At 38.2% G+C, this 26,546-nt stretch overlaps 1 protein-coding gene across 1 annotated transcript in view; it reads left to right on the forward strand.

The window, feature by feature from the left end:
• Positions 1-26,546, forward strand: part of COL6A6 (collagen type VI alpha 6 chain) — a 142,476-nt gene that overhangs the window by 15,636 nt on the left and 100,294 nt on the right. The window contains exons 2-4 of the mRNA XM_070577739.1: positions 21,468-21,565; positions 23,920-24,516; positions 25,833-26,453. Of these exons, the coding sequence (XP_070433840.1) occupies positions 21,499-21,565; positions 23,920-24,516; positions 25,833-26,453 (1,285 nt within the window). The 5' untranslated portion in view covers positions 21,468-21,498. The remainder of the gene's footprint in view (positions 1-21,467; positions 21,566-23,919; positions 24,517-25,832; positions 26,454-26,546) is intronic.

Below are 26,546 nucleotides of genomic sequence, written 5' to 3' on the forward strand. Positions count from 1 at the left end.
AGACCAAATATTTGTCCTTTAGAAGTGGCTGAAGCAGTTCTCTTCCAAAAATCATCTGTGCCCCTCACCCCGCCTCCCGTGCCAAGGCATTGAGATGCTTATTTTCTGATTTCCTACAGCCCTCTGGGCTTGCCCCCCTGCGTCATAGCACAAATCTACCTCCCTGCGCACTCCCCCAGCAGACTGTGACTTCCTGAGTTTGAGGGCTGTGTTTACTGGAGTTTGTATTCCCAGGGGTGATGTGCTGTTTGGCCAAAGCAGGTGGCTGCATTCACGAGTATGATGGTGACTCAGTAGGGCTCCAAGAGTATGTGTCCATCTGCCTGCAGGGTGTCTCTACTTCCATGGCATGTAAACACCTCAAACCCAGCCTTTCAAAAAAAAACATGAAGCCTGGATCTTTCCTCCTGTACCAGTTGTCTAATTTTGCAAACAAACCATTCCAAAACACAATTGTCTTCAGTGGCCTAAAAGCAATGTCCCTTTCGTGGTTCCGTGGGTTGACTGGGATCCCCTGGGCAGTCCTTGTCCAGGGTCTCGATCAGATGGTGGCTGGGGCTGGAGTTATCAGAAAGCTTTTCAGTCACACGTCTGGCACCTGAGCTGGGATGACTCGATCATCAGAGGGCTGGTCTGAAATCTGTCTCTTTTTTTCCACAAAGCCCCTCCATGGGACTAGCTTGGATTTCTTCATAACATGGCCATCCCAGAATAGTGGAACTTCTTATGTGCTGATTGGCTACTTCTTCTCATGCTCCAGTAGCTCTGTGAGCCTGGGTGGAAGCCTCAAGGCTTTTTATGACATGGTATTGAAAGTCTCAAGACGTCACTTCTGCCACATTCTATTGATCAAGTAAGTCATAAAGCCAATCCAGGATCAAGGGGAGGGAAATCGGACGCCCCTCTCAATGAGAGCAGTAACAAAGAAGTCATGGACATATTTAATCTACCATATTTTCTAACAAGTGCAGTTTCTTGTCTCTGTCAATGATTCTTTTGTATCCTTACATCTCAGGAATTTTTTTAAAGGGAACATATTGAAATGAAAATAGAAATCCATTTATTCACTATTTTGGGATACTTATTTCCCTACCAGATTGGTTTTCATGAGACATGAACACTCCCTTTTCAAGAGCCTCTGTTGGTTCCTTCTTACTTCCTGCATTATATCATTTTATATTCTTTTTTCCTCCCTTATTTATGATGTCTTTGAAATATACAGAAAACTACAAAGAATAATGTAAAAAATACCCCGTATCAGATTTTATGCTAACATCTTGCAATGTTTGTTTCAGACTTTTTTAAAGAAATAAAATATTCCAGATAAAGTTGAAGTCCCCTTGGTCCCCCTCCCTGATCCTATTTTCCATTTTGACTTCCCAGAGGGGACCACTGTTCTTAAGTTAATTTGTGTTATTCCCAGCTTTGCTTTAATATGAATATGCTTTAAAAAGTATTTTGATATATTTTAATAGTTTTACATGGATGACATTATACTTCTTCTGGGACATCTTCCCTGATCCTTTCATCGAGGGGTAGGAGCCCTACTGTGGGTAGGTCATATCAACTTACAACTAGTTTTCTCAATGTGTCTTGAGATTTATTCTTATTAAAGCATGTAGAGCTAAACTGTTCATTTAATGCTTGAACACTATTTTCATGTATGAGTATACACCAGCTTAATTACTTCTGTTTCCTCTTCACGAACATTTAGACGATTTGCAATTTTTACAAGTGTTCATAGAAGTATTCTTGTGCACTTGTACCAGGGTTTCTCTAAGGCATTTACTTTAAATGAAATTTCTGAGTCATCTTTAATTTTAATTGATATTGTCAAATTGCTCTCTAAAGTGAATGTGTCAAATCATATTCCCACCAGCCGTGTACATGAGCTCTAATTTTCCTACATCCTTCTCAACCCTTGGTATTGTCAGACTCTCTTTTTTGCTAGTCTAATAGGAGGGAAATGATGTGTCTATTGACCATTCATATCACCTCTGCTGTGAATTGCCTATTCATATCCATTGTCCATTTTTCTATTGGATGTAGCAGTTTCTTATTGATTTGTGGAAATACTTCATATATTCTGGATAATAATCTTCTCTTGGTTTATTTTTGTTGTTTCTCTAGTCTAATTGCTTGTTTCTTACTTATGATGTCTTTTGTCAACATTTAACATTTTGATGTACTTACATTCACTCCTTTACAGTCTGTGCTTTATGGTATCTTCCTTAAGAATTTCTTCCAAAGTCATAATGATTTTGGTTTGTATTTTGACATATTGCTTTTGGAGGGTCTTTTCTTTTATCAGAGATTAATTTTAATAAATAGCTATGTTTTTCTTGAATAATCCCCCTCTCATCTTCCACGTTATTGTTGTCTAATATTTTAGTTATACTCTATTTTAAAACACCCCAAATTATTACTTTTTCCACAGTCAACACTGTCATGGGGATGGGGGACGTTTAAGGGGAAATTATTTTCAATAGGGTGCTAACCAAAGGTCTAAGGAGGACATGATATTTAAACAAACACCTAAGCAAAGTGAGGAGGCAGAAAATGCAAAGGATCTGAGATAGAACAAGCTTCTCCTGTTCAAAAAAATCTAGGTCCGTGAAGCTGGAATGATGGGGGTGGGGAGGGGGAGGAGATAAGGAGATAAGGAGATGAGGATTAGTAGGAGCCAGACCATGTAGGGCCTTGATGGACATGGTAAGAAATTTTCAATAAATGTGTGATTTCTCAGTATTTAGTTTAAAATAAAGCATTCTAGAAAAATCTGTAGTTGGGCATGAATAGAAGCATGGAGTCTAATTAGCAGGCTTTTGCTAAAACCCAGGTGAGAAGATGGCATCTTAGATTAGGGTGGAAGTAAAAAAGGTGTTGAGAAATGGCTGGATCTGAGATCTACTTTGTAAAATAAAACCAACAATATTTACTCATGGGTGTGAAAGAGAGGAATCAATGATAACCCCTATGCTTCTAGCCTGGGCAACTTTGTAGTGATGGTACCATTTACTGAGATGACAGCTACAGTCAACTGTGCATAATTTAACTGTTAACTCTTCTTTCATGGTTTAGTGTAGTTGTCACAGCTCAACAATGTGATTGTAGGTCTATGTCACTCAACATAGGCAAACACAGCTGGGGACACTATACTCACATTTGATTGATTAGTTAATTCCACTTCTATCAATTAATAGCTGTGTGACTTTTGGCAAGTTACTTAACCCTCTGACTCAACCTCATCTGTAAAATGAGTCTAGTATTTATTGATACTCATTGGGTTGTTGAGGAGATTAAGTGCAGCCCTTAGAACAATGCCTGGCACATACTAAGCACTCAGTTAGTATTGGCTCTTCTTACTCATTCCCGGAACCCTCCCCTCAACTATAGTCAGTCAAACCAGGCATCTTATGAGTTACTCTTTACTTTAGTTGCTCAATGCAAGGTCAGAATATTTTTAAAAGCTGATAGAGAAAACCCATGCCAACTTTAGAATGCTTTTCTGTGACTCAATCTCTTTAGTTACCTCCTTTCTAAACCCGAAACTTACAAGATCAACAATTAGCAGATGTTTGTTGAGTGTCTACTTTGGGCTGTACTGCTAGGATATTAAAGAGGACCAGTTAGACCTACTGCCTGCCATCCTAAGCCATGTATGCTTTTGATTTAGCTGCAATGAATAAATATTTTATCAGTGACCCAACATATTTCATTACTTTTCTGGTCCTTCTGGGTATTGCTGGACAGATCTTAGACTAGCTGATATTATTGGCTTTTGTGAATTGTGTCAGTATGGCTGCCCTTTTGTATCTTTAGACAAATAGAAAAACAGCCACTTGGAGATGAGGAGCCTCTATTCAGACTTAATGGGATCAGCTTTAAACAGCATAAATTCACAGCTGTTGATACTCACTCATTGAAAAAACAGAGAATTTAAAGAAATAATTTCCAGTAAAAAATCATTACAAACATAGATTTTCTGGTACATTCTAACATGTTAGATAAAATTCCTTCATCCTCAGAGAACTGGATAGCGTGCAAAGCTTTGCCTCAAGGAAAGCAATATGATGTAGTGGAAAAAGTACTGGACTCTGAACACTGGGACTGGCTGTGACCAGGGGAAATGCTCGACCTTGCTAAGCCCCAGATATTTCCTTTGTAAAATGGGAATAATAATTCCTATTTACCTCACAGAGGTGCTATCAGGGTTCAGGGAGATAATGGCTATGAAAGGACTTGGAAAGTTGCAAAATGTTATACCTAAGCAATGCTATACGTATGCAAGCCTATACAAATATTAAGGTTTGGAAACATTTTGGGGAAAGATTTTAAGAGAGGAAGTAAGTACAGTTCCTTTCCACGGTATTCCTTAGCCAGCGTCTTTTCTAGATTGCTCTACTCACAAACAGTCCCATTGTAAAGATGGCAATTACAAGAATGAAAATAACAGCTAACATTTAATATCTACTGCAAAGCAGATGCTGCGCCAACTCCTTTATATGTATCAGTTTAACTCCCACAACACTTCCTTGAAGTGGATGTGGTTACTAACACCATTTTACAGATGAGAAACATGGTCAAAGGGATTAGTTTACTTGCCTGGTTCTGCCATAAGCAGGCCACACAAGCTGGATTTTTATCAGGTAATCTGATGCCAGAACCTGTGAATTTAATTACTAGGCTACACAGCCTACAGCTGGATCAGAGTTAACTGGAGTGTGACCTCAGTGCTGGGAGTTGCCAAGTCATTTTCAGCGGAGTGATTCCCCCTGTGCCTCAGGAATTTGTTTTACTCCTCCTGTGCCCTGCTCACAATTCCTCTCCTGTCGCTACTATTTCATGCTATCCAACCATCACAGGTGTTGGGGGCTGCACTGGTTTAGGTGACACTTGCTGCTGTAGCAAATGAACCCAAAAACGTATCCTGGAAAGCACAATAATAAGTTACGTTATTACTGATTTAAAAGAAGTGTGTGGATAAACACATTCATGGGGCAGCCCCGCTCCACACTGTCATTCAGGTCCTCGGGCTGAGAGTAGCTCTGCCATCTTCAGCATTTGGCTTTTGAGATTGTCTCCAGTCTAGCCAACTGGAAGGGAAAAGAGGTGGAGGAGTGTCCTGTGAGAGGTATAAGGCCAGGCCTGGAAGCGGGTGACATCACTTCTGCTCATATTCCACTGGCTAGAACTCTGTCATTTAGCCATTCCAAGTGAGTCTGTGACATATAGTCCCCAGCTAGCAGCCACTGCTCAGTGACAACTCTGCAATGTGGAGTGGGCAGCCTAAATTTCAGTTAAATAGAGTTGTCTGCTACTACAATCATGATTACGCTAGGTGGTTTATCATGGGTGAAATTTTATTTATTTGAGTTTCTTTAATTGGGTTGTTCAGGATTCCAGGGGGAGTTATGAACTTGGGGAAAGTTTTTTGGTCTCGCTTCCCTGTTTCCCCTCCCACTCATACAAAACTTATCACAGATGACAGTCTCAGAGGGACAAATTTTCTCCCTGTAAATGTTCCATACCTGTCCTCAGCATGTCATTGGGCTCTTGGCTTAATTCCTTGATTTTCTTCTTTCCTCTAACTGTATTTAATTAATCAAAAAAATTGGTTATTCTTTTTCTATACATTTATTGGATCTCAGGTACACAGAATTGGATTAATTCTAATCCTTAGTTTATTGCACACTCTCATCTATGGGTCCTTGCAAGACTTTCTACTTATTTATTTGCTTTTTCCTTAATGTAACAAACCCATGAAACTCTACCCATATGAAAGGAGAACATTAACAACAACTTATATCTACGATAAGTTCCCTCCAAGTCTCATCCCCTGCCTCCCACCGCCTATGTAAGCACTCTCCTGGATCTTGTATTTATTATTCCTTTGCTTTTTTTTAAAATAGACTTAATTTTTTAGAGCAGTTTTCAGTTCACAGCAAAAGTGAGCATAAGATACAAAGATTTCCCATATTCCTTCTGCCCCCACATATACACAGCCTCTCGCATTATCAACATCCGCCACCAGAGTAGTACACGATGAGCCTGCACTGACACATCATTACCCCCCAAAGTCCATAGTTTACATTACGGTTCACTCTTGTTGTTGTACATTCTGTGAGTTTGGATAAATTTGTGATGACATGTACCCACCATTACAGTATCATACAGAGTAGGTTTACTGCCCTAAAATTCATCTATCCTCCACCTATTCGTCCCTTCTTTCCCCTCAACCCCTGGCAACCACTGATCTTTTTACTGTCCCCCGGTTTAGCCTTTTCCAGAATGTCATAGACTTGGCATCATACAGCATGTAGCCTTTCAGATTGGCTTCATTCACTTAGTAATATGCATTTAAGCTTCCTCCATGTCTTTTCATGGCTTCATAGCTCATTTCTTTTTAGTGTTGAGTAATATTCCATCCACTGTCTGGATGTCCCACAGTTTATTCATCTGCTCACCTACTGAAGGACATCTTAGTTGCTTCTAGGTTTTGACAATTATGAATAAAGCTGCCGTAGACATCCATTTGCAGGTTTTTGTGTGGACATGACTTTTCAGCTCCTTTGGGTAAATACTAAGGAGCATGATTGTAGGATCATTTAATAAGGATATGTTTACTTTCGTCAGAAACCAAACTGTCTTCCAAAGAGGCTGTGCCATTTTGCCTTCCCACTAGTAATTTGTCAGAGTTCCTGCTGTTCCACATCCTCTCCAGTATGTGGTGTCAGTGTTTTGGATTTTGACCATTCTAATAGCTATTTGGGGTGTCTAATTGTTTTCATTTGCGATTCCCTGATGGTATGTGATGTGGAGCATCTTCTCATGTGCTTATTTGTCATCTGTAAATCTTCCTTAAGGTGTCCGTTAAGGTCTTCGGCCCATTTTTTAATCGGGTTGTTTTTCTTATTGTCGAGTTCTAAGAGTTCTTTGTATATTTTGGATAACAGTCCTTTATCAGATGTGTCTTTTGCAAATATTTTCTAGCAGTTTGTGGCTTGCCTTCTCATTCTCTTGACATTGCCATTCACAGATTGGAAGTTTTTAACTTCAATGAAGTCCAGTTTATCTATTATTTCTTTCATGGATTGTGCCTTTGTTGTTGTATCTAAAAAGTCATTGCCAAACCCAAGGTCATCTACGTTTTATTCTATGTTGTCTTCTAGTGTTTTATAGTTTTGTGTTTTATATTTAGGTTTGTGATTCATTTTGAGTTACTTTTTGTGAAGTGTGAGGTGTAAGGTCTGTCATCTAGACTTGTTTTTTTGCATGTGAATGCCTAGTTGTTTCAGCACCATTTGTTTAAAATGTTATCTTTAATGTATTGCTTTTGCTCTTTTGTTAAAGATCAGTTGACTATATTTGTGTGGGTCTATTTCTGGGCTCTCATTTCTGTTCCACTGAGCTATTCTTTCACTAATACCACATTGTCTTGAATACTGTAGCTTTATAGTAAGTCTTGAAGTCAGATAGTGTCAGTTCTCCAACTTTGCTTTTCTCCCTCAATAATTGTGTTGGCTATTCTGGGTCTTTTGCCTCTCCATGTAAACGTTAGAATTGGTTTGTCAATATACACAAAATAACTTGCTGACATTTTGATTAGGATTGTATTGAATCTATATATCAAGTTAGGAAGAACTGATATCTTTTTTTTTTTTAAAGATTGGCACCTGAGCTAACAACTGCTGCCAATCTTTTTTTTTTCCTGCCTTTTCTCCCCAAATCCCTCCAGTTCATAGTTGTGTATTTTAGTTGTGAGTCCTTCTAGTTGTGGCATGTGGGATGCCGCCTCAGTGTGCCCTAACAAGCAGTGCCATGTCTGCTCCCAGGAACCTCCGAAACCCTGGGCTACGGAAGAGGAGCACTCAAACTTAACCACTTGGCCATGGGGCTGGCCCCAGAACTGATATCTTGACAATACTGAGTTTTTCTATCCATGAATATGGAATATCTCCTCATTTATTTACTTTTCTGTAATTTCTTTCATCAGAGTTTTGTAGTTTTCTTATACTTATTTTGTTATTTTCTTATACTTATTTTGTTGTATGTTAAGAAAATATTTTGTTATATATATGACTTATTAATTTTGGGGGGTGCTAATGTAAATGGTATTGTGTCTTTAATTTCAAATTCCACTTGTTCACTGCTGGCATATAGGAAAGCTTGGCCTTTCGTATATTAACGTTGTATCCTGCATTCTTGCTCTAATTTTTTTACTAGTTTCAGGGGCATTTTGTTGATTCTGAAAGAAAATCTTTCAGATTTTCTACATAGATAATTGTGTCATCTGTGAACAAAAATAGTTGATTTCTTCTTCCCCAATATTTAGACTTTTTATTTCCTTTTGTTGTCATTTTTTTAGTTTTTAAAATTCTTAAAAGATAACACCCATTTCTCCCAACCTCCACCCTGCACACCTCTGGCAACCACCAATCTGTTCTCTGTATCTATGAGCTTGTTTTGCTTTGTTTTGATTTTTAGATTCCCACATGAGAGAGATCATATGGTATTTGTCTTTCTCCGTCTGACTTACCTTGCTCAGCATAATGCCCTCACGGTCCATCCATGTTGTTGCAAACAGCAAGATTGCGTTCTTCATTTCATTTCCTTTTTTTAATTGAGCAAATTTAATTTTCCTGAGATCATATTCCATAAACAACACAAACACTGTCTATTAGTCCACTGGTTTTCAAACTTTTCTATGCATACATATCAGCTAGATATCTTATAAAAATGGTCCCCTATAGGTCTGAGGTGGAGTGTGAGTGTCTGCATATCTAACAAGCTACAGGGGATGCTGATGCTGTTGGTTCCCAGACCACACTACTCTATTCTGAATAATATTCCATCACATATATATAGTACAATTCCTTTATCCATTAATTCATTGATGAACACTTAAGTTGTTTCCATATCTTGGCTATTGTAAATAATGCTGCAATAAACATGGCGGTGCATATATCTTTTTGAGTTAGGATTTTCATTTTCTTCAGGTAAGAAGAAGTGGAATTGCTGGATCATATGGTAGTTCTATTTTTAATTTTTTGAGGCACTTCTATATATTTTCTGTAGTGGTTGCACCAATTTACATTCCCACCAACAGTGTACAAGGAATCCCTTTTCTCCACATCCTCACCAACATTTCTTATTTCTTGTGTTTTTAATAATAGCCATTCTAACAGGTGTGAGGTAATATGTCATTGTGCTTTTGAATTGCATTTCTCTGATGATTAACGATGTTGAGCATCTTTTCATGTACCCATTGACCATCTATATGTCTTCTCTGGAAAAATGTCTATTCGGATCTTTTGCCCATTTTTAATTGGATTTTCTTTTGCTATTTTCTTAAGAGTTTTTTAAAATATATTTTGGACATTAACTCCTTATCAGATATAAGATTTGTAAATATTTTCTCTCATTCAGTAGGTTGCCTTTTTGTTTTGTTAATACCTTCCTTTGCTGTGCAGAAGCTTTTTAATTTGATGTAGTTCTACTTCTTTATTTTTGCTTTTGCTGCTTTCACTCTTGGTGTCAGATTCGAAAGATCATGCCAAGACCTATGTCAAGGAACTTACCACTTATGTTTTCTTCTAGGGGTTTTATGGTTTTAGGTCTTATGTTCAAGTCTTTAATCCATTTTGAGTTAACTTTTGTGTTTGGTGTAAGATAGTAGTCCAGTTTCATCCTTTTGGATGTAGATGTCCAGTTTTCCCAACATCATTTATTGAAAAGACTTTATCCTTTCCCCATTGTATATTCTTGACTCCTTTGTCATCAATTAATTGACCATATATTTATGGGTTTATTTCTGGCCTCCCTATTTTGTTCCATTGATCTATGTGTCTGTTTTTATGCCAATACTATACTGTTGTAATTACTTTAGAGTCTATATGAAAGAGTTTTTAAAGCAGGGAGTGTGATGCTTTCAGCTTTGTTCTTCTTTCTCAAGATTGTTTTGGCTACTTGGGGTCTTTTTTGGTTGCATACAAATTTTAGGATTGTTTTATTTCTGTGAAAAATGCCATTGGAATTTTGATAGGGATTGCATTGATACCATATACTTTTCTTGTCTTATTGCATTAGCTAGGGCTCCCAGTATAAGTTGAAAGACAGTGGTGAGAGGGGACATCCTTGCTTTGTTCTTGATCTTAGTGGGAAGGCTTTGAGTTTCTCACCATTAAGTATAATGTTAGCTGTAGGTTTTTGTAGCTATTCTTTATTAGGTTGAGGAAGTTCCCTTCTATTCCTCGTTTACTGAGAGTTTTTATCATGAGTGGGTGTTAAATTTTGTCAAATATTTTTTATGTATCTATTGATATGATGATGTGATCTTTCTTTTTTCGTCTGTTGATGTGATGGGTTACATTAATTGATTTTCAAATGTTGAACCAGCCTTGCATACCTGGAGTAAATCTCAGTTGGTCGTGGTGTATAATTCATTTTATACATTGTTGGATTGGATTTGCTAATTTTTTTGAGGATTTTTGCATTGACATTCATGAGAGATAGTGGTCTGTAGTTTTCTTTTCTTGTAATGTGTTTGTTAGGTTTTGGTATTGAGGTTAATGCCAGCCTCATAAAATGAGTTAGGAATTATTCTCTTTGCTTCTGTCTTCTTAAAGAGATTATAGAGATTAGTATCATTTCTTTCTTAAGTGTTTGGTTGAATTCACAGTGAACCCATCAGGACCTGGTGCTTTCGATTTGGGGAGGTTATTAATTGTTGATTTAATTTCTTTAATTAAGACCAGCCTATTCGGCTTGTCTATTTCTTCTTGTGTGAGTTTGACAGACTGTGTCTTTCAAAGAATTGTTCTGTTTCACCTAGGTTATGAAATTTGCAGACATAGAGTTGTTTATAGCTTTCTGTGATTATCCTTTTAATGTCCATGGGATTAGTAGTGATGTCCCCTTTTTTGTTTCTGATATTAGTAATTTGTGTCCTCTCTCTCTCTCTTTTTTTTAAGTTAGCCTGGCTAGAGTATTATCAATTTTATCAATCTCAAAGAACCAGCTTTTGCTTTTGTTGATTTTTCTCGATTGATTTTTCTGTTTCTAATTTCATTGACTTCTGATCTTTTATTATTTCTTCTGCGTACTTTGGATTTAATTTACTCTTCTTTTTCTAGTTTCCTAAGAAGCTTAGATTATTGATTTTAGATCTAGCTTCTTTTCTGATACATGCATTCAATGCTGTAAATTACTCTCTAAGTCATGCTTTTGCTGCATCCCACAATTTTGATAAGTTGTGTTTTTATTTTCATTTGGTTCTAAACATTTTTAAATTTCTCTTGAGATTTCTTCTTTGACCAAGTGTTATTTAGTAGTGTGTTGTTCAATCTCCAACTATTTGGGTATATTACAAGTATCTTTCTGTTACTGATTTCTAGTTTAATTGCATTGTGATCTGAGAGCAAACATTGTATGATTTCTATTCTTTTAAATTTAAGGTGTGTTTTATGGCCAAGAATGTGGTCTATCTTGGTAAATGATCAATGTGAGCTTGAGAAGAAGGTGTATTCCACTGTTATTTGATGACATAGTCTATAGATGTCCATTTTATCCAATTGATTGGTATTGTTGAGATCAACTGTATCCTTACTGATTTTCTGCCTGCTGGATCGGTCCACTTCTGATAGAGGGGTGTTGAAGTCTCCAACTATAATAGTAGATTCATCTATTTCTCCTTGCAGTTCTATCAGTTATTTCCTCACGTATTTTGACACTCTGTTGTTAGGTACATACATGTTGAGGATTATGTTTTTCTTAAAGAATTGACCCCTTTATCATTATGTAATGCATCTCTTTATACCCGATAACTTTCCTTGCTTTGAAGTCTGATCTCTGAAATTAATATAAGCTAATTCTGGTTTCTTTTGATTAGTGTTAGTGTGGTATATTTTTCTATATCTATTGACTTTTAATGTATATGTGTCTATATTTAAAGTGGGTTTCTTGTAGACGACATATCATTAGGTCTTGTTTTTTGATCAACTCTGACAATCTCTGTCTTTTAATTGGTGCATTTAGACCATTGATGTTCTATTTTTGTCTTCCACTCTTTTTACGCCTTTTTTTGTTTTTAAAGATTGGCACCTGAGCTAACAACTATTGCCAATCTTTTTTTTCTTCTCCCCAAAGCCCCCCAGTACATAGTTGTATATTCTAGTTATGAGTGCCTCCAGTTGTGCCATGTGGGACACTGCCTCAGCATGGCCTAATGGGTGGTACCATGTCTGCACCCAGGAGCCAAACCGGTGAAACCCCAGGCCACAGAAGCGGAGTGCACAAACTTAACCACTCGGCCATGGGGTTGGCCCCTTTTTATGCTTTTTGATGTTTTAATTTATCATTTTATAAGGTTGCATTTTCTCTCCTTTCTTAGCATATCAGTTATACTCCTTTTTTTCTTACTATTTTTAGTGTTTACACTGGAGTTTGCATTATCATTTACAATTAATCCAAGTACATTTTCAGATAACATTATACCACTTCATAGGTAGTGTGAGTACCTTACAATAACAAAATAATCCTACTTCCTCCTATCCACTGTAACATTACTGTCATTCATTTCACACATACATAAGCACATATATCATACATAATTGAATACATTGTTGCTATTATTATTTTAAACAACCTGTTATCTGTTAGATCAATTAAAGAAAAGAGCAATAAAAGTTTTTATTTTACCTTTACTTATTCTTTCTCCAATGCTCTTCCTTTCTTTATGAATATCTGAGTTTCTGACCTACATCATTTTCTTTCTCTCTGAAGAAATTTCTTTCAAGGCCCGTCTACTGGCAACAAATTCCCTCAATTTTTCTTTGTATAAGAAAGTCTTTGTTTCTCCTTTACTTTTGAAGGATAATTTCACAGGGTAAAGAATTCTAGGTTGGTGGATTTTTTACCTCAATACATTAAATATTTCACTCCACCCTCTTCTTGCTTACGTGGTATCTGAGAAGTTTGATGTAATTCTTATCTTTGCTCCTCTATAGTTAAGCTATTTTTTCTTCTGGGTTATTTCAGGGTTTTTTTCTTTATCTTTGATTTTCTGTAGTCTGAAAATTACATGCCTAGGTGTAGTTTTTTTGTTATTGTTTTCATTTTGTATTTATCCTGCATGGTGTTTTCTGAGCTTCCTGGATCTGTGGTTTGGAATCTGACAATATTTTCAGGAAAATTCTCAGTCATTATTAGTTCAAATATTTCTCTTCCTTTTTCTCTTTCTTTTCCTTCAGACATTCCCATTACACATATATTACATCTTTTGTAGCTGTCTCACAGCTCTTGGATATTCTAGGGATTACTGGTTTTTGTTAGTTTTTCTATCTGCTTTGCAGTTTTGGGAGTTTCTATTGAGATATCCTCAAGCTCAGAGATTGTTTCCTCAGCTGTGTCCAGTATACTCATAAGTCCTTTAAAGACAGTCTTCAGGGAGCTGGCCCCATGGCCAAATGGTTAAGTTCACGTGCTCCGCTTTGGTGGCCCAGGATTTCACCGGTTCAGATCCTGGGTGCAGACATGGCACTGCTCATTAGGCCATGCTGAGGCGGCATCCCACATGCCACAACTAGAAGGACCCACAACTAAAAATATACAACTATGTACAGGGGGATTTGGGGAGAAAAAGCAGAAAAAAAAAGATGGGCAACAGTTGTTAGCTCAGGTGCCAATCTTTAAGAAAAAAAAGACAGTCTTCATTATTATTACATGTTTTTGATCTTTAGCATTTCTTTTGGTTCTTTCTTAGAATTTCTATCTCTCTCCATCCATTGCTCATCTGGTTTTGCATGCTGTCTACTTTATCCATAAGAGCCCTTAGCATATTAATCACAGTTGATTTAGATTCATGATCTGATAGTTCCAACATCCCTGCCATATCTGACTCTAGTTCTGCTTGCTCTGTTTCTTCAAACTCTGGTTTTTTGCCTTTTAGTATGTCTTGTAATTTTTCTAGATAGCCAGACATGATGTACTGGGTAAAGGAACTGCTGTAAATAGGCCTTTAGTAACATGGTGGTAAGGTGTGGGGGGAAGGGAAGTGCTCCATAGCCCTGTGATTAGGTCTCAGTCTTTTAGTGAGCCTGTGCCTCTGGACTGTGAACTTTACAAGTGAGTCTCATCTCCACCCCCCCCCCATTAGGTGGAATAGCATTGGCTACAGGGGGCTGGAATTGGATATTTTCCTTCTCCCACGTTTGTTAGGCTCTAATAAGAAAGAAACCAGCTGATTAGGCTCTGGTTAAATAGTTTCTCATGAGGGCAGACCTTGTTTAAGAAGAACAAAATGCTCTGATATATTTCAGAATGGTTCCTTTTCCTTATCCCTGCCAGAAGCAGGAGGGTATTTTTCTCAGATAGTCATTGTGAGAAATTGATAGAGCTCCAAGGTAAAACTCACAAAAGCGTGGGGCCCCAGAGACTGAGTCCTCTTAGAGTTTTTACGTCTCAGACTTGTCCACACTGAGCCTCCAGCAATTCATCAATTATAGTTCAGGTTTTCCTACCTCAGCACTGGTTCCTGTGAAGGTTTCAGCTCTTCAGTTTTTGCCCTGGTAAGTTGTAATTCTCTGTAATTGCCTGTCAGTCTCTCCAATTTTGGGGGCAGTTGTTTACCCTGTGACCTCACTTCTCTTACAGATCTAAGAAAAATTGTTGATTTTTAAATTTGTTCAGCTTTTTACTGGTTGTTGGGATTAAGTGGCAACTTCCAAGCTTCTTACATGCTGGACTGGAAACCATCCCTTTGTTTTTTTGGTTGGTTTTTTTTTTGGTGAGGAAGATTGTCCCTGAGCTAGCATCTATGCCAATCTTCCTCTACTTTTATGTATGTGGGATACCGCCTCTGCATAGCTTCATGAGCAGTGTATAGGTCTGCACCCGAGATCTGAACCCACGAACCCTGGGCCACTGAAGCAGAGGGTGCAAACTCAACCACTACACCACCAGACCAGCCCCATCCCTTTGCTTTTCAAATACAGTTTTATCAAATTTATATTCCCTTAAAACTATATAACTTAATTTTAGTTGTTTCTAATTAAAAAGGATATCATACTGCATGTAGTTTTCTGGAACTTATTTTTTCACTCATTATATTGCTAAGTCATTCACATTTTTGTACCTAGATGTAGTTAATTCAATTGATTGATGTATCATATTCCTTTGTGAAATTATGCTACATTGATTTACTCATTTTTCCTACCAGCAACTTTTTGGGTTGTTTACAGGTCTGTGCTACTGCAGTCAGTGTTGCTGTGAAAATACTTGAACACATCACCTGCCTTATGTATGCAGGAACTTCCCCAGAAATAGAATTTCCAGGTCACAGGGCATGAGAATGTTTTATAAGATAGAGCCATACTGTTTTCCAAAGTGGCAGTGACAATTTACATTTCTACCAACAATGTATACGAGGTCCTGTTTATCCACATCCTCTCCAATACTTGATTTTGTCAGACTTTTTAATTTTTGCCGATTAAATGAACATAAAATGATATCTCAGTGTGATCTTGATTTGTATTTCCCTGATCACAAATGAGTTTGAACGTTTCTCCTTAAAAACATTTAGTGCCCATATGTTTTTCAGTTCTATGAAATACCTGTTCGTGGTTTTTGCTCATTTTCTTTTGAGTTATTTATTCTTAGAAATTCTAGGAACATTTATATATTTTTTGATACCAATTATTTGTCAGTATTGTGAATATCTTTTTCCAATATGTAACCTGTCTTTCTACTTTCTTTATGATATCTTTGGACAGAAGTTCTCATTCTAATATTGCAAAAATTTATTGTTTTTTTTTTATTTTGGTACTTTCTGTGTCTCGTTTAAGAAATTCTTCCCTCACTCTAACCAAGGTCAGAAATATATCCCCCTATGGGTTTTACTTAATATTTTAAAGTTTTGCTTTTAACATTCAAGAACTTTATCCATCTGAGTTGACTTTTGTGTACAGTGTGAAGGAGAGATCCAATTTCACCTATTTCCATGTGAATAACCACTCACCCCCCACCCTACTGGTCTACCATGGCACCCATACATGTCTCTGGGCTGTCTATTCATTCCTTTGGCTGCCTTGTCCTTCAGTAAAGTTTTATAAATTTTGCTATCTTTTACGTATTTTAACATTTATTTTTATTTATGTTTTATAATTAATGATTTCATGTTTATTTTTAATCTTTTACATATTTTAATATTATTTCTTGGTATTTGATATGTTGATGCTATTTTAACATGACTTCTGAAGAGACTGTTAAATATTCTAGCTGCTTGTTATGGATATATGGAAATACAATTGACTTTTCTGTTTTGATGTTATATAAAGACACCTTGAATACTTTCCTTGTTATTTTCAATAATTTGTATATAGATGTAAACAATCATGTCACTTGCAAACAATGACAGTTTTATTTGTTCTTACTCCTTTTTCAGTCCTTGTAGATTTAATTTTGCTAGAACCCAGGAATAAAAGAGGGCCACCTTTTCTGGTTCCTCATTTTTTTTTTTTTTAAGATTGTCACCTGAGCTAATAACCGTTGCCGATCTTCTTTTTTTTTTTTTTCTGCTTTTTCTCCCCATATCCCCCCAGTACATAGTTGTATATTTTAATTGTGCCTCCTTCTAGTTGTGGTGTGTGGGACACCACCTCAGCCTGGCCTGATGAGCGGTGCCATGTCTGTGCCTAGGATCCAAACCAGTGAAACCCTGGGCTGCCAAAGCCGAGTGTGAACTTAACCACTCGGCCACAGGGCTGGCCCTTCATTTTAAAGAGAGTATTTCTAATATTTCCCCATTAGGGACATATACTGAAGTTTTAAATGTATATATTTTGTCAGGGTGAGTAAGTTTCCTTCTCCTAGTTTGCCAGGTTTTTCAAAAAAGTTATGAATTAATGGGGTGATTTTCCTTTTGTGTTTGTAGTTTATCTCCTTTAGTCTGTTAATGTGGTGAGTTATATTTATATATTTTTAATTTTAAAACACTCTTGCATTCCTGAGATAAACTCAACTTGATAATGGTGTATTATCTTTTTTAGACACTGATGGAATTGATTTGTTAATGTTTTATTTAGAATTTTTTGTATTTATGTTCGTGAGTAACATGGGCCTTCAATTTTCCTTTGTCATATTATTCTTGTCTGGTTTGCATATTAAGGTTATACTATTCCTATAAAAATGGCTAGTATTCGTTGCTTTCTAATTTGTAAAAGATTCAGATGATCTGTTTCCTGAAAGTTTGGTGGAACTCGCCACTGAAACCATCTAGGCGTGGAGTTTTCTTTCAGTGAATATTTTTAACTACTGCTTCAATTTTTAAAATGTCTTTACCTTATCTATAGTTACGTCTCCTTTTTCGTTCGTACCATTATCTGTTTGTGTCTTCTCTCTCTCTCTCTTTGTTTTTTTTTTGATCAGTCTACTGTGAGATTGGTGTTTTTAAAACAATTTTCTTTATCTTTGTCTTTTAGTTTGCTGATTTCTGCTGAAATTTTACTATTTTAGTATCTCTATATTTCTTTTGGATTTATTCTGTACTCTTTCTAATTTCTAAGCTGGGCACTTAATTCCTAGTGGGTTTGCCTTGTTGAGATTTTGGTCCCCTTAAGTTCACGTAGTTGGGTCTGGAAGGATTCCAGCAGAGTTTTTGACCCAGAAAGGATCAGTGGTGAAGACATGCTCCTTCTCTTGCTGTCTCTAGCCCCTCCCACAGAGGACCTGCACAGGTGGTTGTCTGAGGGGCAGTTTTTCCTATGGCTGTCTCAAACATGTGCTCAATATTTCGGTGTGCTCTTGGCTTAATTGGTCATCATTCTTTTTCTTCTAGCACTATTTTGTCAGCTCAAAGGACTGTGAACGTGTGGTGCTACTAGAATTTACAGAGAATATAACCCCTTGTGCTTCAGATTAGGAAGGTACGGAAGTGAGGTGGTATTGTCTAAAGTCACACTATAGTTTAGGAACAGAGTGAAACCTAGGTCACGAGGCTTTATAGCCTCCACCGAGCCAAGCGCTCCTCAACGCAGAAGAGTGTTTATTTTACAAAGTAGCAAGGTCACCTGCAGGACCTTGTTCAAATATAATCAACATATATGGCCACTTCTTGTGATTCCAGAAAATGCAGCTGGGGGAAAGTGTGACATTAACAATTAAGCTATGAAACTTGCTTGCCCCGCGAGTGCTGCGTCTTTTGTTTTGCTGGCCATCGTTGATTCCATGTTTATTTGTTCCAGTTGTGTGCCAAGGATTTATCCTGCAGCGTTTCGGCATGAACTTAAGTCTCACCTCGTGTATTTTTCTTTCTAGCTTGAGACTTCTGAGAAGTAGAATGGCTTGAGGAAGGGAACTAAGGATGAGATCAGGGGTTGAATAAACAAGCAACCATTTCTCTTGAACTTTGTGGCACAGACCCAGCATTGTTTCTTACAATGCAACAGCTGGCAATATTTTTATTTCTGAAGAAAAATAAAATCAGTACTTAGAAATGACATATCCTGCACGTGCATTTTAAAGGAAAGAAGTGTCATTTATTTTAATTCTGCTGAGGCCTCTTTTGTATCCCTTCTGGGCTCTTAATAATTTTTTTTGAAGACATGTCCTAGATGAATTGGCTTGTATGCGGCAGAGGTCTCCCCAAAACTCCTGGTTCCTAATAACTTCAAGAGAGGTGTTGCACAAGTCCTAAACATTCTGGGTTGGAAGCCAAGCGTTGGGTGGCTGTGCTGCTTTTGCAGCTGTTGTTTAAATTAGAAACATTCTTCCTTCTCAACAGAAAGTTTACAGAGATCCAGATTTTTTAAAAGGCTTTTTATAGCCTATAACTTCCAAAAGAAGTGTTAACCTCAGCTTGCTTGATTCCAAATGAATGGAGTACAACAAAATTCAGATTAGACACCTGTACCTTTCAACGCTTCTGTAATGAGAAGCAATCAATCTTGATATTGTTATATTAAGATGCAGTATACCATGAATTTGAATTTTATGTTGTTACTTTAAGTAAATATCTCCTTCATTCTCCTTTCACGTCTTTGGGTATTTTTAAAATTTATTTTAAATATTCAGATATTTAAAAAATCTAAGTATGTAAATCCTGGCCGTGTCTGGTAGTTGAACAAACAGATTATAGGCAGTTCATCTAGGTTTTGATGTGGTAAAAATGAACCCAAGCCTCCTAAGCATGGATTTAGAAGTGTAGTCCCACCACTGGTCCTACTACACACACAGAGCAGGGCACATAGGCGCTTCAAGAGACTCTTTCACTGGGCTTCCACATTGTATAGCCGTACAGCACACCAGATTTTGGATTCCAGTTGAAGGCTGCGAGAAAGTTGTTTCACAAGACACTATCCCAAAGAACTCAACTTTTAATGTCCCAGTGGTACTGACCATCTGCATGAGGAAATTTCCAGATGCCGCATGCTGCTTTGGGACTGTTGTGGTCTTCCCTAATCCTCAGTTTTCTATCCAGGTTTTAACTTTCATTCAGTACTGTTTTCTTCCCATCTTTGATATTGATCCTATGGATTCTTCCTGAAGCATCTTCTCTTTTAGCTTTCATAACTCCTAAGGATAGCACTTAATTACAAAGCTCGTAATATAAACAGAAAAGAAGTGAATAGCACAAAGCCCTGGTTTCAAAAAGCAAAAATAAAAATGCATGAAAACAAGTCCCAGTATCTCCTAATACTTTGAAAAAAGATGTAGAGCAAAAAAACAGACACTTTTGTGTTCCTAAAACTGAGTTTGGGATACAAGGTAACTGAATTTGAAAGTACAGATTTTAGAGTCAGACAGATGCGGGCTCTAGACTCAGCTGTGGCCCATTTTATCCATGTGACCTTGAGTGAGTTACTTACTTCCCCTTTAGGAATCTCTGTTTCCTTATCTGCAAAATGGAAACAGTAATATTGCCTGCTACCAGTTTTGTTATCAACATCAAACAGGAGAACAAAAGTAAAGCTGTTAGCACAGAGCCTGGCGCGCGGTAAAGGCTCAGCAGATGGTGGAATGTGCTATTGTTGTACACGTTAGCAGAAAATTTGTGCAATGGTGTGGCATGGTTTTCACTTTGGGCAATCGCCTTTGGGACTAAAGTTCTTCTAAAATGAATGGATTGGACCAAAAGCAGCCTCTTAAGAACCCCTTCCAGCTTGCTAATTACCTCTGGAATAGGATTGATAGATTGACTTACGATCTGAAAAGGTCATTTCATCTAGGCTTCCTATGAAGCAACAGAACCAAGTCCCAAATTCCAGAATGGCAGAGGGACTAGGGAGTAGGTGAGGAAATGGGGAAGGAATTTCTCGTGGCAAAGGTCCCTTTTTTGAAGGAATGAAATATGAAGCCCTAGGAGCCTCCTGACAAGGAGGGAGACAGCCAGATCTAATATTGCAAATACACGTTTGGGTAGGAATTAAGCAAGAAACAGAGACAATAGTTTATTAATATCAATCAGTGCATTCAGTCAATGGATGAATGAGTGAATGAGCCCAACGTGCTTAATTAAAATACTTATTTTCAATATCTTTGATATCCTATTTCATTCTATGAAATGAATAATTCAAAGTGGCTGAGGGGCCGGCTCCGTGCGCCAAGTGGTTAAGTTTGAGCACTCAGCTGCGGCAGCCCAGGGTTCGGATCCTGGGCGCAGACATGGCACCGCTCGTCAGGCCACGTTGAAGCAGCGTCCCACATCCCACAACTAGAAGGACCAGCAACTAAAGTATGCAACTGTGTACAGTGGGGGTTTGGGGAGAAAAAGCAGGAAAAAAAAAGTGGCTGAAAATGCTTTAGGCCAAACTAGAATTGGAAAACCTTTACCTCTTATAGTTCTAGGTAGGTGGAAGCAAAATGGTGCAAACTGAGTCATTCTGAGGAGCAAGGCATTGTATGGAATATGGAACATCACTACTTATTTTTTTATGTCTTCTCTCAAAATTAAGGACAAAAGGAAATGGGTACCGTTCTAATTATGTAGGCAAATGAAAAAAAGTGAAATTTCGACCACATCTACAAATACTTATTGCTCAAGTATGAAACACACCTCCATGTTCATGATGGAGAAATTAACAGTCAACTCTTAGACTGTGTCCCAGCCGTGACCTCTGAATTGTCTTAGCAATGAGTGAACAGAGGATGACACTACAGTACAGGGGGAAATGACTAATAGGAACACATAATATTGTTGGAACTAGAATGCATCTGGCTACCTCCAGTGACAATCCAAAATATCATGTTTGTACAGGGTCCGGGGATCAGGAGAAACTTTTATGATTTTGTAAATGTCGGTGTTTCATTTTTCTCTAAGGTACTTCTCAGATCAGAAGGTCAGGGAACCTCAGAAATTCCATGTCCCCTGTTGTACCCAATTTTTTATGAATTTTGTGCCTTCTTATGTGTGAGTCTTCGTTCCCAAATAGTATCCACAATAATTTTAGATGTTTATGTTTTTCCCTTTTCAGATCTCAAGTTGGAGATTTTTCAGGTCATAATATGAAAATGCTGCTGAGTTTGCTCCTCATGATAATTTGTTCCCATGTTTCTGTGAACCAAGATTCTGGTAAGGAAAAAAAAAAGTGGAAAGGATTATTTTCCTTAATTTTCATTATAGAAAATAGGTAACATATGAGTTTGACCTACTTCAAAATTAAGAATTTTGTTTTGCTTTGTTTTGATTTTCATGGTGGTAAGGGTGGGAGTGATAGCTCAATTTCTTTTTGATGTCACCCTGTGTTCTTTTGAAGATCATTTGTTTCTGGACCTTATCCTTTGTTAACGATAGAAAGATACGAGAGCTGTTATTTTGTCCTCAGTTTCAACCCTCTTTAGGTCTTCTGGGAGGTTGCATGAAAATTCTCTCTCTTAATATTAGGTTCAGGCCTGGAAAATTTGGAATGTCTCTTCTTAATTTGTTTGAGCCAAAACACTGTCTTGGTTAAGCATCCAGGTTTTGCTTCACTTTAAACTGTTTGTCTGCTTATCGTAAAGAAAGCACTTTTATCCTGAAGAGAAAGCTCTATAGTTGTCCACTGTCTGTCAGCAATCTGTGTCCAGTGGACTTGGAGTCAAAATCCAGGCCTACCCTTCGCTGCCTCTACCACCTCTTAAATAATTGGCTCTTATACTGGTCACTTCATGTCCAGGGCCACCTATGTTGGCTTTTACAGCTTTCTCAAGGACTCTGACCTTGGAAGCAAGTTTTCTGAAGAGAGAAACTAGACTTTGCTCTGAAAACACCTTCCTTTGAGGTCTCTATAGGCCTGATATTGAGCTTTTCAAAGAGAGGCAACACTTTTCCCCCAATTGTCCCTGATTTACACATGGCTATGGGCCTTATCAGAACCTGAATCTACCACATGTACAAGTGTCTACATTTTCTTTGTCCACACAAGATGTGAGGGTTTAGCCGTGAATGTAAAGGCCACTTTTGGTCACAAGTCAAGCCATCCAGCAGGGCTCACCTGACAGTCCTTGTAGGCGTCCCAGTCTTCTATGGAGGAAGACGTTGATTCACACTCACTGACTTCTTCCCCTGAGATGCTGCAGGCTAAATGATCATCAAAGGAATCTCGAACTGGTTGAAATTAGATTATTTAGAAGATAAGAAGGAATGATTTTATCCACTACTCCTTGATCAGACTGCTATAAAGAGAATTAAATAACACGCAGGGTTACCAAAACTGGCTTCCTAGCACTCGTAGATAGGAAAAGATTGAAGTTATTTTAATTTAATTTGAATCATAACCATTGCATATCTCATAACCATTGCAGATATCAGAATCTCAGAGTGAGGAGGGACCTTAGGTATTTTCTAGTTGAATCTACTCATTTTAAAGGTGAGGAAACTGAGGCCCAAGTATATTGGGTGACTTGACAGAGCTGGTAGAGTTAGCTGATAACAGAGTCAGGATTTCCATTACTTGTTCAATTACCCTGTATTTTCTTAAACATACACCATCCAGACATTTCCCTCCCTTTTCTGGATAAGAAATGGATCTTATACCAAAGTGGTGAGAGCTCTGAATTCAAACCAGCAGGCCACCAATAAGTGACATTTTCTGCTTGAACCCAGTGATTGTCTGTCACATAAAAATGTAATTCTACATACCTAGCACTGAACCTAGCATTGAATGGAGCCTTAAAATTCAGCAAAGTATTGTATTCCTCTATAAAAATTGTATTTTTAATAGAAACTAAAACTATAATCCCTTTCCTAGCTTAAGGTATATGGTTTCTATCCTATGTGAGAATAAATTTAAAATGCTCACTCATATAATTCATCCATTATAATGCTCACTTGTGATTCATCAAAACATATTATAAATAATTATAAAATAGATTAAGGCAACCCCATATTTCTATGACTTTTAGCTATTTTTAAACTTCATCAATTTGATGCCTTATAATACATAACTAATATGTTGTAATCAGATCACTCGTTGTTTTGCTTAAAAGGAAATCACAATGAAAGATAATCTTTCAGATTTCTCCATTCAAACAAATTTGAAACAGTTGGATTCTCAATTAAAAATTTTATCCTTTTATTATAAATTGAGGTCAAATTCTGAAAACAAACAAAAAGACACAGGGGGAAATTATGCACTAAGGGGATAAAAATCCAGGATGTTACTTCTCTAAGTTTACCTATTTCTGATTAACTAATTCCTTGCAAAGGTGATGCTTAATTTTGTGATCAGTTCAGATGAGAGGGTATATAAAAGAATCGGCCCAAGAAATAATATTTCTTTTCTTGAGAGAGTGTGTAATTTTAGGTTGTTGTTTTCGGTTTATTGGAAAGGTATTAAAAATACGAATAGAAGAGGAAAGTAAGTTTTTCCTCATGGTTGGCATTAAACATGGTGGTGAATTTCTAAAGTCTTTGCTTTGTTTTTATGTTTGTTTGTCGGTTTGAAGGCCCTGAGTACGCAGATTTGGTGTTTCTGGTGGACAGCTCTGATCACCTGGGGACTAAGTCCTTCCCTCTTGTGAAGATATTCATCACCAAACTGATCAGCAGTCTCCCCATAGAGGCCAACAAATACCGCGTGGCCCTGGCTCAGTACAGTGACAAATTCCACAGTGAATTCCAGCTGGGCACTTTCAAGAGCAGAAACCCCATGCTGAACCACCTCAGGAAGAATGTCAGCTTCACTGGTGGCTCCCTGCGGATAGGAAATGCCCTCCAGGAGGCTCACAGAACCTATTTCTCTGGACATGCAAACAGTAGAGACAAAAAACAGTTCCCCCCGATTTTGGTGGTCCTGGCTTCAGCTGAGTCCGAGGATGACGTGGAAGAGGCTTCCAAGGCCCTGCGGAGAGACGGGGTGAGGATCATCTCCGTGGGGGTGCAGAAAGCTTCTGAGGAGAACCTGAAGGCCATGGCCACGGCTCAGTTTCATTTCAACCTTCGGACGGTCAGAGACCTCAGCACATTTTCCCAAAACATGACACAGATCATCAAGGATGCGGCTCAGTACAAGGACGGAGCGGTCAATGATATTCTTGTAGAAGGTAGGCTTAACGATGATGGTGAAATGCTTTTGAAAAATCAACATGGGGAAAGGCTTGAAACTCTGTGAACATCTCTTTCCCCAAAAGCCAGGCTGCATTTTCAGATGTTAAATATCCATGTGTTCAAAAGGGCCCAATGACTGCAGCCATTTTAAATCCAGTGAACTCCACAAGCATTGGTTTGCCATGTTGCACTTATCCATCTTACACATCACTTACAGGCTTCTTAGAATTCAGGGATGCCTTCTCCCTGCCACCCAGCTTACTTCAGCGCTATCTCCCTGGACTTTAGTTGCTATGTAGTTATATTACAGTTAATTTAAAAGGTAAATTTGTTCCTAAAGAAATCCTTGACCTCTGAAGCCACATAATGTGATCACAGGATGTTAATGCTAGAAACAACTTCACGTAGTCCAAACCCCCTATTCTGCAGAGAGGAACTTGCAGGCATCCTTAGAGGTGATGTGGCCTGGCCCAGGGCCAGCTGCAGTTTGAAGTCAGAGCTGGGTCAGGTCTCTCGATTCCCAGGCCCACGTCATTTCAGCCCCACGCTGCCTCTCTTTCTGCTGTTCTGTTTTAAATTAGCTTCCCTGTGTTCTGCACCATCTCCAAACTGCTGTCCTGGTCTGTCCCTTGTACTATTCTGTTAACTAAGAAGAAGGGCCAAGAGTTTATGAAAATCATTCAAATGAGGGGCAGCAGTGAACTAGTAAAAACAATTTGCTCAAAGTGTACAAGTCAAAATAGGTAACATATGAAACGCACATTATTTCTGGTTCAGTTTGAATGACATGACGTTTATAATTGTCTGTTGATGATAGAGAATGCTTTTCTTCCAGTAACCTATGAAAATATGAATCCTATTATTCTAGCATCTCTCCCAAATAAAATAATGGAAAATGCAATTACTATTCCGTTAGCATCCCTTAGGAATATTTGAAGTATAGTTGCTTATTTTAGCAGAGATGATGCTTAAATGATGTTAATGTGATAGCAGCAGCTGCTATTCATTGAGTGCTTCTTATGTACCAGGCCCCGTGTTGAGCACATTATCTCATTTAATCCCCATAACAACCCTATGAGACAAATGGTACTATCTTCATTTTACAAGTGAGGAAATTGAAGCTGGGAGTTTACCTAAGATCCAATATTTGAACCAGGACCCTCTGATCTCTGCCTCATAATCATTTTGTAGAACTCCTTCCTTCTTTAAGTGCATAACCAAGCTCTGGTAGCGTTCTTCATGCCCTCTAATGCTGAGCAGAGATGCTGAACCTCCAGCTAAAATTGTGCTTGTTCATCCCTTGCCCTCACAGTTTGCCAAGGCCCTTCTGTGGCAGATGTTGTGTTCCTGTTGGATGTGTCGCTCAATGGCAGCCAGGAGAACTTCGACTATCTTAAAGAATTCCTAGAAGAAAGTGTATCTGCTCTTGACATAAAGGAAAATTGCATGAGAGTTGGCCTTGTGGCCTTCAGCAATGAGACAAAGGTGATAAATTCACTGAGCAGGGGCATAAATAAGTCAGAGGTTCTCCAGTATATACAGAACCTCTCTCCCCAGGCTGGGAACGCCTACACTGGAGCTGCCATCCGAAAGATCAGGAAGGAAGTTTTCGGTGCCCAGAATGGCAGTCGGAAGAATCAAGGGGTGCCCCAGATTGCTGTGCTGGTGACCCACAGACCATCGGAAGACAACGTGACCAAGGCGGCCGTCAACCTCCGGCGCCAGGGGGTGACCATCTTCACCATGGGCATAGAGGGGGCCAGCGACACCCAGCTGGAAAAGATAGCATCTCACCCCGCCGAGCAGTATGTCTCCAAACTGAAAAGCTTCTCTGACCTGGCCGCTCACAACCAGACGTTTCTGAAGAAGCTACGGAACCAAATAACACACACACTCTCTGTCTTCTCTGAACGGACAGAAACGCTCAAATCCGGTAAAGTGTTTTGCTGAGGGAAGGATTATTGAGACCCTTTTTCTCTTTTCTTGTCTTTCAGGTATTTAGGTACAAAAGGGATTGGTGGGCTAT

This window comes from Equus przewalskii, chromosome 15 (assembly GCF_037783145.1).
Source record: "Equus przewalskii isolate Varuska chromosome 15, EquPr2, whole genome shotgun sequence".
NCBI classification, from domain to species: Eukaryota; Metazoa; Chordata; class Mammalia; order Perissodactyla; family Equidae; genus Equus; species Equus przewalskii.